At 40.0% G+C, this 14,692-nt stretch overlaps 1 protein-coding gene across 3 annotated transcripts in view; it reads right to left on the reverse strand.

The window, feature by feature from the left end:
• The window catches only part of LOC127872886 (poly [ADP-ribose] polymerase tankyrase-like), a 255,395-nt gene that overhangs the window by 136,325 nt on the left and 104,378 nt on the right, over nucleotides 1-14,692 (reverse strand). For all 3 annotated transcript variants that reach the window (XM_052416370.1, XM_052416369.1, XM_052416368.1), the window contains 2 exons: nucleotides 9,496-9,659; nucleotides 5,195-5,360 (listed from right to left, as the gene is read on the reverse strand). In XM_052416370.1, the coding sequence (XP_052272330.1) occupies nucleotides 5,195-5,360; nucleotides 9,496-9,659 (330 nt within the window). The remainder of the gene's footprint in view (nucleotides 1-5,194; nucleotides 5,361-9,495; nucleotides 9,660-14,692) is intronic.

A 14,692-nucleotide genomic window follows, 5' to 3' on the forward strand; every position in this document is an offset into this window, starting at 1 on the left:
TTATCATCAAAAAGATAAATGAGAAAATCCGCTATTCGTCTAGCAGAGGGATTGAGGGGATTAATTTTCCCTCGAAAACACCAATTGGAGAAGAGTTTCCAACGAGCATCATAGACTGCTCTGGTGGATTTTCTCCTTGCCGAAGCAACGAGGGTTGAAGCCCTGACAGAAAAACATTTCTTCTTCAAAGATTGCCTGATAACGGCCAGACGTGTAAGTGGAACATTTTTGGGTCCGCATGTAGTCTGCCGCTTTGAGACAGAAGATCTGACCTGTGAGGAAGATTCCTGGGATAATCGTACAGGAGACTGAGAAGATCGTTGAACCAAGATCTTCTGGGCCACCAAGGGGCAATCAGGAGTATCCTGCAAGAGCTCACCCTGATTTTCCCCAATATTTGGGGAATTAGAATGGGTGGGGGATAGGCGTAAGCGTCCAGTTGGTCCCACGCGAACGAAAGCGCGTCGATTGCCCACGCTGCTGGATCGTAAACTGGACTCACATACAGAGGAAGTCTGTGATTGTGTCTGGTCGCAAATAGATCGACCAGGGGATAACCGAACTTGAAAAAGATCTGGTTGGTCCCTTCTTGATGAAGTGTCCACTCCAATGGAAGTAACTGGTGTTTGCGAGACAAACCATCCGCCAGGGCGTTGAGGCGACCTGGTATATATTTTGCCAGAAGAGGAATGTTGAGTGTTTTGCAAAGAACAAGTAATTTTCTGGTTTCCAGATACAGGGATTGAGAATGTGTTCCCCCCTGTGCCTGGATGTAAGCCACCACAGATGTGTTGTCTGTTGACACCATCACACAAAAGTCTCGAAGATGTGATTGGAAATGAGATACAGCTAGAAATACTGCTTGCATTTCTAGATTGTTGATATGTAGGTGAGATTCCTGATGAGACCACAACCCTGAAATTATCCGACTGAGAGGTTCCAGGTGAGCACCCCACCCTTCCTTGCTCGCATCCGTTATTAGATATAATGACGGTTGTGGAGGAAGAAGGGGTACTCCTGCCAACAGAGTCTCCTCGTCTAGCCACCACTGAAGATGAGACCTTAAGGAGGGAAGGATTGGAATCTGTGTTAATAGATTGCCTGGAGACCATTTCCAACAAGCTGAGAGATAGCGCTAAAGAGGACGTAGGAAGAGACGTCCCAACTGCACAAAGTCTGCTACTGAGCTCAGGATACCGTTGAGAGAGAGGAATTCTTGAGCTGTTATATGAGATTGGGACAAAACCCAGTTGACCTTCATCAGAAGGTCTGATGGTCTGATATACGTTGAATAGACACTCTGACCCGATTGATGTGGGTCAAGAAATTCATTCCCACAAACGTTAAGTCCTGTGAAGGAATGAGGTCTGATTTGTCTGCATTGAAAAGGAGCCCTAAAGAGAGGAGTTCCTTCCAAGAGAATTCTAGGTTGTACAGAAGCAATTGACGATCGAGCTGGTGTAAGAGCCAGTCGTCGAAATACTGAAGAAGAATAATCCCGTGAACTCTGAGGTGTGATCCGACTGCCGACATTAGTTTGGTAAAAACTCGTGGGGCTGTCGCCAACCCGAAAGGCATAGACCGGAACTGGCAGACTTGGCCTTGAAAGGTGAATCGCAAGTACTTCCGGTAGTTGGGATGTATAGGAACATGGAAGTAAGCATCTTCCAGATCCAAAGACACCCCCCAGTGCAGGGGTTTGATGGATTCCCGTATGAAAGAAGGAGTCTCCATTTTGAAAGTTGGTTTGAGGAGATATGTGTTGAACACTTTTAAATCTATTACTGGTCTCCAGGAACCATTTTTCTTTTGAACAAGAAAAAGACGACTGTAAAATCCTGGAGAATAAGGATCTTGAACCCTTTCTACCGCCTGTTTTTCCAAGAGCCCGAGAATGGACTCTGGAATATGTGGATGCCGAGATAACAGCTCTATAGGGACGCGAGAAAGTGGAGGCCTTTTTTCGAATTGAAAAGTCAGGCATTTTGTCACAAGAGAATGAACCCATGCGTCTGAAGTAATTTGAAGCCATCGATTTGAGAAGTGGAAAAGTCTGGCCCCAACTGGTATTTCCGGCATCGGAGGTTGTGGCGGTAGAAAGGGAAGGGCCCTAGGGCTGATAAGCAGGAGGTGCGCCCCTGCCGGTAGAAGGTTTGAAATTCCTTTGTCCCGGCTTGGGTTTGCCCTTTTTCCCAGAATCTTTATTAGAAGACTTGTGTGACAAAGAAGGTCTGTTATAGGGAGACTGCCTATTAGGACCTGACCGTGGATTAAAAGAAGGCTTTTTAGAGAAAAGGTTATTTCTCTTAGCCGTCTTGAATGCTGGAACTGCTGGTGGCCTAGAAGCAGGATGCTTAAAGACCCCTTGGCGTTGTCCAGAGTTGTTTCTAGCTAAAGAAGCATAAAGTTGGTCATCCTTGTCAGCTGTGATTGCTTCTTGTATCCTTCCACCAAAAAGGAACCCTGATGTGAGAGGAGCTGTTCTGAGCGAGTTCATACCAGGTTCCAACAGAAAATCTTTAGGTAAAGAAGTAAGGATAAGATCTCTACGAATCCTTAGCATCTCGGACATTGAAGAAGCAGAAGTGTAAGATAAGGCCAGTGCGGTCCGTGAGAGATGAATTAACAAATCACGGAGTTCCTCCGGAACAGATTCCGACCAATCACACACCATTTGTAAAATTGTCGCTAGCATAAAGTCAATTTGGTTAGTCATACCTAATGATAAACGTTCCCTCATTTCCCAAGTTTCCAACATTGAAAACGGAACAGAAACTGAATTGGAACCACTTGGCATTACAAGAGATAGCTTGCTAATGTCCGGATCTGGAACCGGAAGTTTTGAAAAATCCAACCCAGATGTTGCATGTGGTACAGGAGGTTTGTAACTTTTACTACCTTCCTGGTGTTTTGGATCAGCTAGTTCCTTAGGAATTTTCCATGTTTCTCCTCGTTTTGGAATAGTCTTATTAGCTGATTCCAATGATTGAAGAACAGATAGAACAGTAGAACCAATGGGAAGTCGCGGGTCAGGACGAGCCGTCGACTTAATAACCCTGTTGGGATCAAATGTACGAAAAAGTTGTTCTGTCACAGAAATCGCCGCATTTGAAGACAGTTCAGCAGGTCTTGGACAGTAATCTTCACCAAGAGTACGAAACATCAGTTCATAGATCTGACCAATCGGAGCTAAATATTGATCCGTCTCAACATTAGATTCTGAATCTGAATCAGCCTCACTCTCTACAACACCAGCGGTGTGTATAGAATAAGCAGGAACAGAAGTGAGAATATCTTGTACCGGATTGTAATTGTCTGGTAACAGCGAATGATCATCCCCGACGTCAGTAAACTGATAATGTAAACCGGAAGATGGTAAATTATCAGCATTGACCGCTACAAAATGTCCCGCCGAATTCTGTATCCATAGTGTATCAGGATTCGACAGGGTAGCTGTAGGGGGTTCACGACTAGATACGGTAGATGATACCCGTGGTGTTGACACTGACGCCGTAGTGGTGAGATGAGCTCCTGAAGATGCAATACGTGTGGCAGTCAACGTTGGAACCGACACATTTGGCATGGAAACATGCGATTCCATAACGAAATACGATGGTGAACGACTATACGAATGGTAGGTCCGATGCTGTCTACGTGAACGTTGCCGACGTCCTCGTTTCCTGCAATGTTGAGATGTGGATTGGCTGCGATGAGATCGAGATTTTTTGGAAACGGTCTCCTTGAGTGACGACGTGATCGCTTATGAGCGCCGCGACGATGATAACTGCTCGACGAAGAAGAGCGTGTCCGATGTCCACTCCTTGATGAAGACGATGTATTCGACAACAAATCGGATGTAGAACAATAAGCCGATGATGAAGACCGAGTTCTTCTTGACCGGCGATTGGTGTTATCGGTGGCAGGCCTAACTGATGACTGTTGACCGGTGACCAGACCGGTGATCAATGACCGGACCGGACCGGTGACATGACCGGACCGGACCGGTGACATGACCAGTGACCGGACCGGTGACCGGCCGGTCATATTATGACCGGTTACGTCACCGGACAAAGACCGTAGAATGGCGGCTGCCATGTGGTCTGACATTGATCCAGTTGTTCCATGATCAATGTCGCCGGTATGCATGGTGAGAGTCATAAGATCTGATGACGATCGACTGACAACAACACCATCTTGTCCGGTACCCAGTGACTGACAAAACCGCTGGTCATCCTTGACCAGTGGAGTCACCGGGTAATCAACGTCGGATGGAGGTTCGTTGCGTTTGCGGCTGATCGACGTCCTCCGGCGACCTGCTTTCGTCCATACGTCGTAAGCCCACAAATCGCAAACCGCACATTTGTTATTAAATGTGCAACCGGTACATGCCAGGCAAGTATCGTGGGAATCCCACCTTGCCTTGATATGACCACAAGAACCTCTATCCTGTAAGTTCATTCTGAAATAAAAGAAACAGAAAGAACCTACAAAAGACAAATTAATGATTATAAATTCAAATAAAAAGTTAAACCACAAAATGTAAACACAAAGAACGCTGTCCAATTGACCTCAATTACTTATTGGGGAATAGGCACGAATTCCTCGTGGTTCACGTGCTCATGACGTCATGTACATGAGCGACGCTACAAACAAAGAAACCCAGCAAAAGCAGAAATATGACAATAACTGCAACAAAAAGTATAGAAATATAAACCGAATGATACAAATAAAAGATAAATAAACTTTATCCTTTTAAACTCCGACAAAAACACAGTGAAAAGAACACATAAGTCCTGAGCCTAAAATAGGCGTGCACATGGTTTTATCAGGAAAGGAAAGATGAGTTGTGGTTCTTGATTTCCTGTTAGGTTGCATTGTACTATGTTTAACCTGATTTGGATTCTTTATAGAGGTGGACGATTCCCAGCGCTTGAATATTTTCCGGATGAAATAACTCCCTTGGAAAGGGGTAAGCTAGAGATAACAGGTAACGTATTTATGATATTAAAATCATGGTAACAAATATGTGGGGATTTTTTTGCTGAAAAACATCAGAGTAAAAACTTAAAAGATGTATTCCATATAACACTCCATCTATATAACTTCATACTAGAATCTAAATAAATTATGGCTCAGTAATTCCAATGCATCAAAACTCCAAACTGTTTTGCTGTAAATCATTTTTTGAACACACCATCTATGGTATATCGCTCTTTCTCCACAGCAGGTGCCTCATCTGGGAATGTCTTCTCCTTCACAGTGGCCGAAACATCCGCACCAGTCACGTCTATCAGCGCAGCCAAGAAGCTGCGTCCGTGACAACTGCCTGTCTTCACTGCCTCGTCAGACTGACTCATTTTCTGTTAATGGGAACAGTACCATTCAAAATAATTGAAGACTTGGAATTGTTTCATTTACTTTAATCCTGTCAATCGAAGCTTTATAAAATTACAATAAAACAATAATTTCATGTGTGCTTATCTGAATAAAACAAGAAACCGTCAGAGACGGGTGATGCTCCCCAAAGGTTTTTGTCACAATATTGCACTATATATTCAGACAAGAGTTCCGCGGTCGGAGATGACCGCATTGAAGCCGGATTTTTGATTTAAATGACAGGAAAGTACCTTTCGTGTTTTTGTCAATGCAATACTTAAATTACTGAAATATTGTTCAAAGGTCAAAATGAAATGTAAGTACTTTTCAAGGCATGAGCAAACCTTGTGTTATGTTTTGAATGCATGCATATACATGAACAACAATAACATTTAAGGTCACAAATATGAACTTTTTACATTCAAGGTCACGGTGACCTTGACCTTAAAATGACCAGTGGTCATCTACTAGTTCTGGCCAACCTTCATATCAAGTTTGAAGACTCTAGGTCTAAGCATACCAAAGTATTAACAACTTTAACATATTTACATCCAAGGTCACAGTGACCTCGACCTTCAAATGAATGACCTTGAAATGACCAGTGGTCATCTAAGTGTGCTTGCAAACCTTTACGTCAAGTTTGAGATTCTAGGTCCAAGCATACCAAAGTTACAACAATTTTAACATTTTAACATTTAAGTTCACAGTGACCTTGACCTTCAAATGAATGACATTGAAATGAATGACCTTGAAATGACCAGTGGTCATCTAAGTGTGCTTGCAAACCTTCATGTCAAGTTTGAAGACTCTATGTCCAAGCATACCAAAGTTATAACAATTTTAACATTTTAACATTTAAGGTCACAGTGACCTTGACCTTCAAATGAATGACATTGAAATGACCAGTGGTCATCTTCTAGTACTGGCCAATCTTTATTTCAAGTTTGAAGACTCTAGGTACAAGCATACCAAAGTTATAACATGAAATAAGAACTTTAACATTTTTACATTCAAGGTCACAGTGACCTTGACCTTCAAATGAATGACCTTGAAATGTCCAGTGGTTACTTACTAGTTCTGGCCAACCTTCATGTCAAGTTTCAAGACTCTAGGTCCAAGCATACCAAAGTTATAACAACTTTAACATTTTTACATTCAAGGTCACAGTGACCTTGACCTTCAAATGAATGACCTTGAAATGTCCAGTGGTTACTTACTAGTTCTGGCCAACCTTCATGTCAAGTTTCAAGACTCTAGGTCCAAGCATACCAAAGTTATAACAACTTTAACATTTTTATATTGAAGGTCACAGTGACCTTGACCTTCAAATGAATGACCTTGAAATGACCAGTGGTCATCTGTTAATCCTGGCCAACCTTCATGTCAAGTTTGAAGACTCTAGGTCCAAGCATACCAAAGTTATACCATGAAATAAGAACTTTAACATTTTCGAGCACGCCGCCACCCCGCCCGCCCGCCCGCCCACCCGCCCGCCCGACAACATCAATCTATAAGCCGAGATTTTTTCGAAAAAAATCCGGCTAATAAAAGGAAACGTCTCGATGGCACAGTAGTTGGGGGGACAATAATTTTGTTCAGGGGTCATAACAGGACCAGATTGCCGATCCTGAAAACAAGCCGGGAGTCTGGGGGCGCGCAGGCCACCAGCAGGGTAATGGGGCAGCGCCCTTGTAGGGGGACCAGGGGGGGCAAAGCCCCGGACAATTTTAATCATTTTCAGACCCTTCTATATTGCATTTCCAAGCAGTTTTAAATGCATTTTGTTATAGCAAAAGAAAGATTTTTTTCCAAGAATTTACTTAATAATTTTCAACATATATTACATTGACCAAATATTTTGTCAAAAAAAATAATCACTTAAAAGTACAACCTTAGCCCATAATATAAACAGCACTAAAGAATATTACATAAATATACATAATATGAACGATTTCCATCTAATAACTGATGCTTTTACAAGAAAACCTAATCATAAATTATTCATCGAGTGGCTAAATTTACCACCCCACATCCACCCTTATACGCAAAGTGAGATTCACGGTCGTTTTTCTTTGTTCCAATGTCACCGTTTATCAAATTAATTGTTTATGTAAAGAAACAATAAAAATATAAAAAATAATTATGTTTATAAGCTTCTAAACATAGGTAACGTGGTCAAAATTTACCTTAAAAGTTGGGATTTTTTTTGTCGTAACTCCATGTTGATAAACGCTTTGTTGATACTTGGCGCATTCGATTGGAGAATTCACAGGATAAATACTAATAAATTTTATGATATTGACGCAGGAATTGCCTTCTGTAGAACAGAAATTAACCAAGATTCGCTCCTTACCCCCCCCGCCCCCCCCCCACAAAACTCTTTGAATTTTTATTAATCTCAAAAAGTGACCCTGGTGCCTTGAAATCCGGATTTCCATATCAATCCGGAATATTAAGACCCCTGTTTTTTATAGAAAATTTCAAAGGGCCATAACTCTGTGAAAAATCATCCGACCAGAACCCGCTGATAATATGCACATCTCCTCTTGGTAGTGAAGCTTCCCATAAAGTTTCATTGAATTCCAGTCATTAGTTGCTGAGAAATAGCCCGGACAAGAATTGCAATATATATACAGTTAATGGAAAATTTCAAAGGGCCATAACTCTGTGAAAAATCATCCGACCAGAACCCGCTGATAATATGCACATCTCCTCTTGGTAGTGAAGCTTCCCATAAAGTTTCATTGAATTCCCGGACAAGAATTACACTATATGTACAGTTAATGGAAAATTTAAACTGTGAACAAAATGTGTTTGTGAAACACAATGTCCCCCTATATGACGTTTGACCTTGAAGGATGACCTTGACCATGACCCTTCACCACTCAAAATGTGCAGCTCCTTGAGATACACACGCATTTCAAATATAAAATTGCTAGCTTCAATATTGCAGAAGTGACATTACATGAGCAATTTTGACCCATATATTTGACCTTGAAGGATGACCTTGACCTTTCACCACTCAAAATGTTCAGCTAATGAGATACACATGCATGCCAAATATCAAGTTGCTATCTTCAATATTGCAAAAGTATTCATAAAATAAGCGATTTGGGCCACATATATTTGACCTCTGACCTTGAAGGATGACCTTGACCTTTCACCACTCAAAATGTGCAGCTCCATGAGATACACATGCATGCCAAATATCAAGTTGCTATTTTCGATATTGCAAAAGTATTCATAAAATAAGCGATTTGGGCCACATATATTTGACCTCTGACCTTGAAGGATGACATTGACCTTTCACCACTCAAAATGTGCAGCTCCATGAGATACACATGCATGCCAAATATGAAGTTGCTATCTTCAATATTTCAAAAGTATTCATAAAATGAGCGATTTTGGCCACATATATTAGACCTCTGACCTTGCAGGATGACCTTGACCTTTCACCACTCAAAATGTGCAGCTTCATGAGATACACATGCATGCCAAATATGAAGTTGCTATCTTTAAGATAGCAAACGTTATTGCAAAATGTTAAAGTTGGCGCAAACCAACCAACCAACAGACTAACAGACCAACCAACAGGGCAAAAACAATAGTAGTGGGGGTGGGGGACATAAAAATCATCCAACAAAAACCTGCTGATTATATGCACATCTCCTCTTGGAAGTGAAGCTTCCCATAAAGTTTCATTGAATTCCAGTCATTAGTTGCTGAGAAATAGCCCGGATAAGAATTGCACTATATGTACAGTTAATGGAAAATTTCAAAGGGCCATAACTCTGTAAAAAATCATCCGACCAGAACCCACTGATAATATGCACATCTCCTCTTGGTAGTGAAGCTTCCCATAAATTTTCATTGAATTCCGGTCATTAGTTGCTGAGAAATAGCCTGGACAAAAAATGTGCACGGACGGACACACGAAGCGGCGACTATATGCTCCCCCCAAAATAAATTTTTGGGGAGCATAATAAATGTATCCAAAAATTCTCTGTGTTCATCAAACAGTATTGAAATGTCAAAGCGTGCGATATTTTGTAATGTCAAAATTGTAGTGAGAAATCATCCACAAATTAAAAAAATCCAATCAAGAAAAGAGTTACACACTTTGTATTTCCTGTACACCTTGCAAGCCCACAAGAGTGGCGTGTAGCCCTCGTTGTCCACCTCTGTAGCCATGGTTTGCCAGATAACGTCCTGGGCCGGTATGGAAACCATCTTCTGCAGGCGAGGGGGCTTCTTACCCTTTTCTTTACCATTGACCACTGCATCTGTTAGATGTGGCATTCATTTATTACAATCTATTGTGGCAATAAGAAATGAAATTTAATGCATTTGCTCTACACTCAAAAATGCAATAATTTGTTCAGGCCAAAATGTTGCAAATATTAACAAAGCATTTGACCTAATGGTGGGACATCTAATAACAATATTTCCTTTAAGTTAGTAATGCATGCTCATCACAAACCAATTACTTTTATTAAATTCCGCCTGTTATTGCTGATAAATGTATTAAATAATATTGTAAACACAAATGTTTGCCTTTTTTTAGAAGTATAAGTTAAGGGAACTGTGTTTCTATTTTGTATTTTAAGATTTGATGTAACTGATGTCCAATCAGGATGTGGGTAACACCAAACAATGTGTTAAATCAATGTGCCTGAATCATCTTATTTAATTTTAATGACCTCTCAGCAAGTGCATTTAAATTAAGATTTTAAATGCACCATGTGCAAACAGTTTGATAAAAACTTGGCAAAAGAGAAAGTAAAATGTGTGTCAACAGTAAAAACACATTTTTCTTTTTTTTTGTGCTACATTTAAATGTACTTGTCTAAACCACAGTTGGTAAATACAGGAGATCTTTGTGGTATTGAGCCAAAAAACACAAGTTGGCAGCGTTTTTAAAATCTATGTAACAGTAACTATTTGTCTATTGGAAGCAATTAGCAACCACAGTCACAGGGCAACAGACAAAACTTCTTGTCAATTAGTTTTTGACAATTTTATGATAACTTTTACTTGTTGGGATGAGCTATTCTTTTTGGCATTGATAATTCTCAGTATTTTTAATCCAATTAATAAAGTCCTAATAAATTCATATAGTAAATGATTGTTTGAAACTATAGGTAAACTGTCTATTGACAAATAATGGCTGATGAAAGTTATTTAGTTTCAAACCCAATCCATCAGCAGCAAGCCTGTGGAAATCATGTTTTCACGATGTTATAAGTTTTTTAAAGACACAGAATTACCACATGGTTTTGAGACGAATATTTTAAGAAGCTGTCACCATGTGCGCTTTTAAATCTGGGAATATACTCTTCACAACGTCTTTTCCATTAAAAATACTGGTCGCATAACGAATTGAAAATATGGGGTTTGCATGCCGTTGATGAAAGTTTCCTGGCCTATCGGCGTTTAGCAATCTGACATTTTCCATATTTTTTCCAACTGAACTACATTTTTGTATAGACACCAGACCAAATCGGTGTCTATATAAACTTACTTCAATTATCATGGCCGCATTAAAGGTAAAAATACACTAATCTAACTTGGAGGCGGTACAGAGTAAAACAGTACAACTAAAACGACCAGGAATCAATTGCAATTCGTTTTTCCATTTTCATAATCGTTTTATGTACGCTTGATTTTCATTTCAATTCGTTTTCTGTCAAATGCAAATGGTAACAAGAGCACCGCCTTGCGGGTGCAGACCGCTCATCTATTTTCTTTTTAAAGGTGAAGGGACTCTCATTTTCAATCACAAAGGAGGGAGGGGTGGAGTGAAGAGGGATGTATAGTGTGGGGGTGTGTAATTTATTACATTCTCTTCCAAAAATGCGAAAAAAAAACGAAAAAATAATAATAAATTCGTGAAGGGGGGGGGGGGGGGGGGGGGGATTCTTGGTTCTTGGGTTCGATGGTTGGACGTTATTTCAAACATAAAATAATAAAAATAAGTATTTGTGTTTTTTAACAGTTTCAAAAAAAATAAAAAAATTGGGGGGGGGGTGGGGGGGGGGTATAGTGTGAGGGTGTCGTGGAAATTTGTGATATGATCTTAAAAAAAAACACAAAAAAACTAGGGCTGTTTGTAAAACATGCATGCCCCCCATATGGGCTCTCCGTTGTAGTGAGAGCCATTGTGTGAATATGTTTTTTGTCACTGTGACCTTGACCTTTGACCTAGTGACCTGAAAATCAATAGGGGTCATCTGCGAGTCATGATCAATGTACCTATGAAGTTTCATGATCCTAGCCATAAGCATTCTTGAGTTATCATCCGGACACCATTTTACTATTACGGATCACCGTAACCTTGACCTTTGACCTAGTGACCTGAAAATCAATAGGGGTCATCTGCGAGTCATGATCATTCTACCTATCAAGTTTCATGATCCTAGGAATAAGCGTTCTTCAGTTATCATCCGGAAACCATTTAACTATTTCGGGTCATCGTGACCTTGACCTTTGACCTAGTGACCTGAAAATCAATAGGGGTCATCTGCGAGTCATGATCAATCTACCTATCAAGTTTCATGATCCTAGGCCTAAGCGTTCTTGAATTATCATCCGGAAACCATTTTACTATTTCGGGTCACTGTGACCTTGACCTTTGACCTAGTGACCTCAAAATCAATAGTGGTCATCTGCGAGTCCTGATCAATCTACCTATTAAGTTTCATGATCCTAAGCCTAAGCGTTCTTCAGTTATCATCCGGAAACCATTTTACTATTTTGGGTCACTGTGACCTTGACCTTTGACCTAGTGACCTGAAAATCAATAGGGGTCATCTGCGAGTCATGATCAATCTACCTATCAAGTTTCATGATCCTAGGCCTAAGAATTCTTGAGTTATCATCCGGAAACCATTTTACTATTTTGGGTCACCGTGACCTTGACCTCTGACCTAGTGACCTCAAAATCAATAGGGGTCATCTGCGAGTCATGATCAATGTACCTATGAAGTTTCATGATCCTAGGGCCAAGCGTTCTTGAGTTATCGTCTGACAACCACCTGGTGGACGGACCGACCGACCGACAGACCGACATAAGCAAAGCAATATACCCACTCTTCTTCGAAGGGGGGCATAAAAATAATAGGGGGGGGGGGGATTCGGGTGGGAGGAGGGGGGGTGGGGGGGATTCTTGGGTGCGATGGTTGGACGGTATTTCAAACATAAAATAATAAAAATTAATATTTGTGTTTTTTAACCGTTTCAAAAAAAAAAATTGGGGGTGGGGGGGGGGGGGTGAGGGTGTTGTGGTCATTTGTGAGACGATCTTAAAAAAAAAAAAAAAAAAAAAATTAGGGGGGGGGGGGGGGAGGGAGGGCACACGGGATGGTTTGGGTGGAGTCTATTGTGGTATGTCAGGTAAGAGTAGTTTTGTCAAAGTATCAATCAAATGTAATCATAAATAAAGAAGTTATGGCAATTTTAGCAAAATTTAATAATTTGACCTTGAGAGTCAAGGTCATTCAAAGGTCAAGGTAAAATTCAACTTGCCAGGTACAGTAACCTCATGATATCATGAAAGTATTTGAAGTTTGAAAGCAATAGCCTTGATACTTAAGAAGTAAAGTGGATCGAAACACAAAATTTAACCATAAATTCAAAGTAACTAAGTCAAAAAAAGGCCATAATTCCGTAAAAATGACAACCAGAGTAATGCAACTTGTTCTTTTACTGTACCCTTATGATAGTTTGCGAGTGTTCCAAGTATGAAAGCAATATCTATGATACTTTAGGGGTAAAGTGGACCAAAACACAAAACTTAACCAAATTTTCAATTTTCTAAGTATAAAGGGCCCATAATTCCGTCCAAATGCCAGTCAGAGTTACATAACTTTTCCTGCACAGTCCCCTTATGATAGTTAATAAGTGTTGCAAATATGAAAGCAATAGCTTTGGTACTGTAGGAATCAAGTGGACCTAAACACAAAACTTAACCAAATTTTCAATTTTCTAAGTATAAAAAGGGCACATAATTCTGTCAAAATGCAAATCAGAGTTATCTAACTTTGCCTGCCCAGTCCCCTTATGATAGTTAGTAAGTGTTGCAAGTATGAAAGCAATAGCTTTGATACTTAAGGAAAAAAATGGACCTAAACACAAAACTTAACCAAAATTTTCAATTTTCTAAGTATAAAAAGGGCACATAATTCTGTCAAAATGCATGCCAGAGTTATCTAACTTTGCCTGCCCAGTCCCCTCATGTTAGTAAGTAAGTGTACCAAGTTTGAATGCAATAGCATTGATACTTTCTGAGAAAAGTGGACCTAAACGCAAAACTTAACCAAACTTTTCAATTTTCTAAGTATAAAAAGGGCACATAATTCTGTCAAAATGCAAGCCATAGTTATCTAACTTTGCCTGCCCAGTCCCCTCATGATAGTAAGTAACTGTACCAAGTTTGAATGCAATAGCATTGATACTATCTGAGAAAAGTGGACCTAAACGCAAAACTTAACCGGACGCCGACGCCAACGCCGACGCCAACGTGATGACAATAGCTCATAATTTTTTTTCAAAAAATAGATGAGCTAAAAACGATAAAATGACCCTTATCTGTTGCCCTGCAGTCATGTAGCATAACAGTGACAAAATCAATATATCTTTATTTTTGATGCAACAACACTTGGAAAGGAAGTATTGTTATAATAATGCAAAAAAAGGGGACTAGAGGTGGTAAGTTTTTGATAAACGAATCTTCAATTGCAATTAACATAGTCAATTAAAGAGCAACAATAGTTAATTTGAGTGCATTTTTGAACACTTCTCACAATTATAATGAAATAAATTAATAAAACAAACTGCATTTATAAGCTGGAACACAATTAAAATATTCCAAAAAGGCATTTGAAAATGCTCTGATTGTCTAAACAAGAGCACTGCCTAGCGGGTGCAGACCGCTCATCTATTTTTCTTTTTAAAGGTGAAGGGACCTATCTCAATACTTAAATCAACAAGAAACCTGTGATGCTCCCCAAAGGTTTTTTTGTCACAATATTGCACTATATATTCAGATAAAAGGAAACGTCTTGAGGGGCATAACTTTGGACAAAATAATACCATGGATGGTTAAGCAACTTAAAAATTTCAAAGGGCCATAACTCTCTAAATAAATCATCTAACCAGAACCCACAAATAACATGCGCATCTCCTCAAGGTAGTTAAGCTTCCTAAAAAGCTTCATTGAATTCCAGTCAGTAGTTGGGGAGAAATAGCCTGGACAAGAATTGCACTATATGAACAGTTTAAAGAAAATTTCAAAGGGCCATAACTCTGTGAAAAATCA

This window comes from Dreissena polymorpha, chromosome 3 (assembly GCF_020536995.1).
Source record: "Dreissena polymorpha isolate Duluth1 chromosome 3, UMN_Dpol_1.0, whole genome shotgun sequence".
Lineage (NCBI taxonomy): Eukaryota > Metazoa > Mollusca > Bivalvia > Myida > Dreissenidae > Dreissena > Dreissena polymorpha.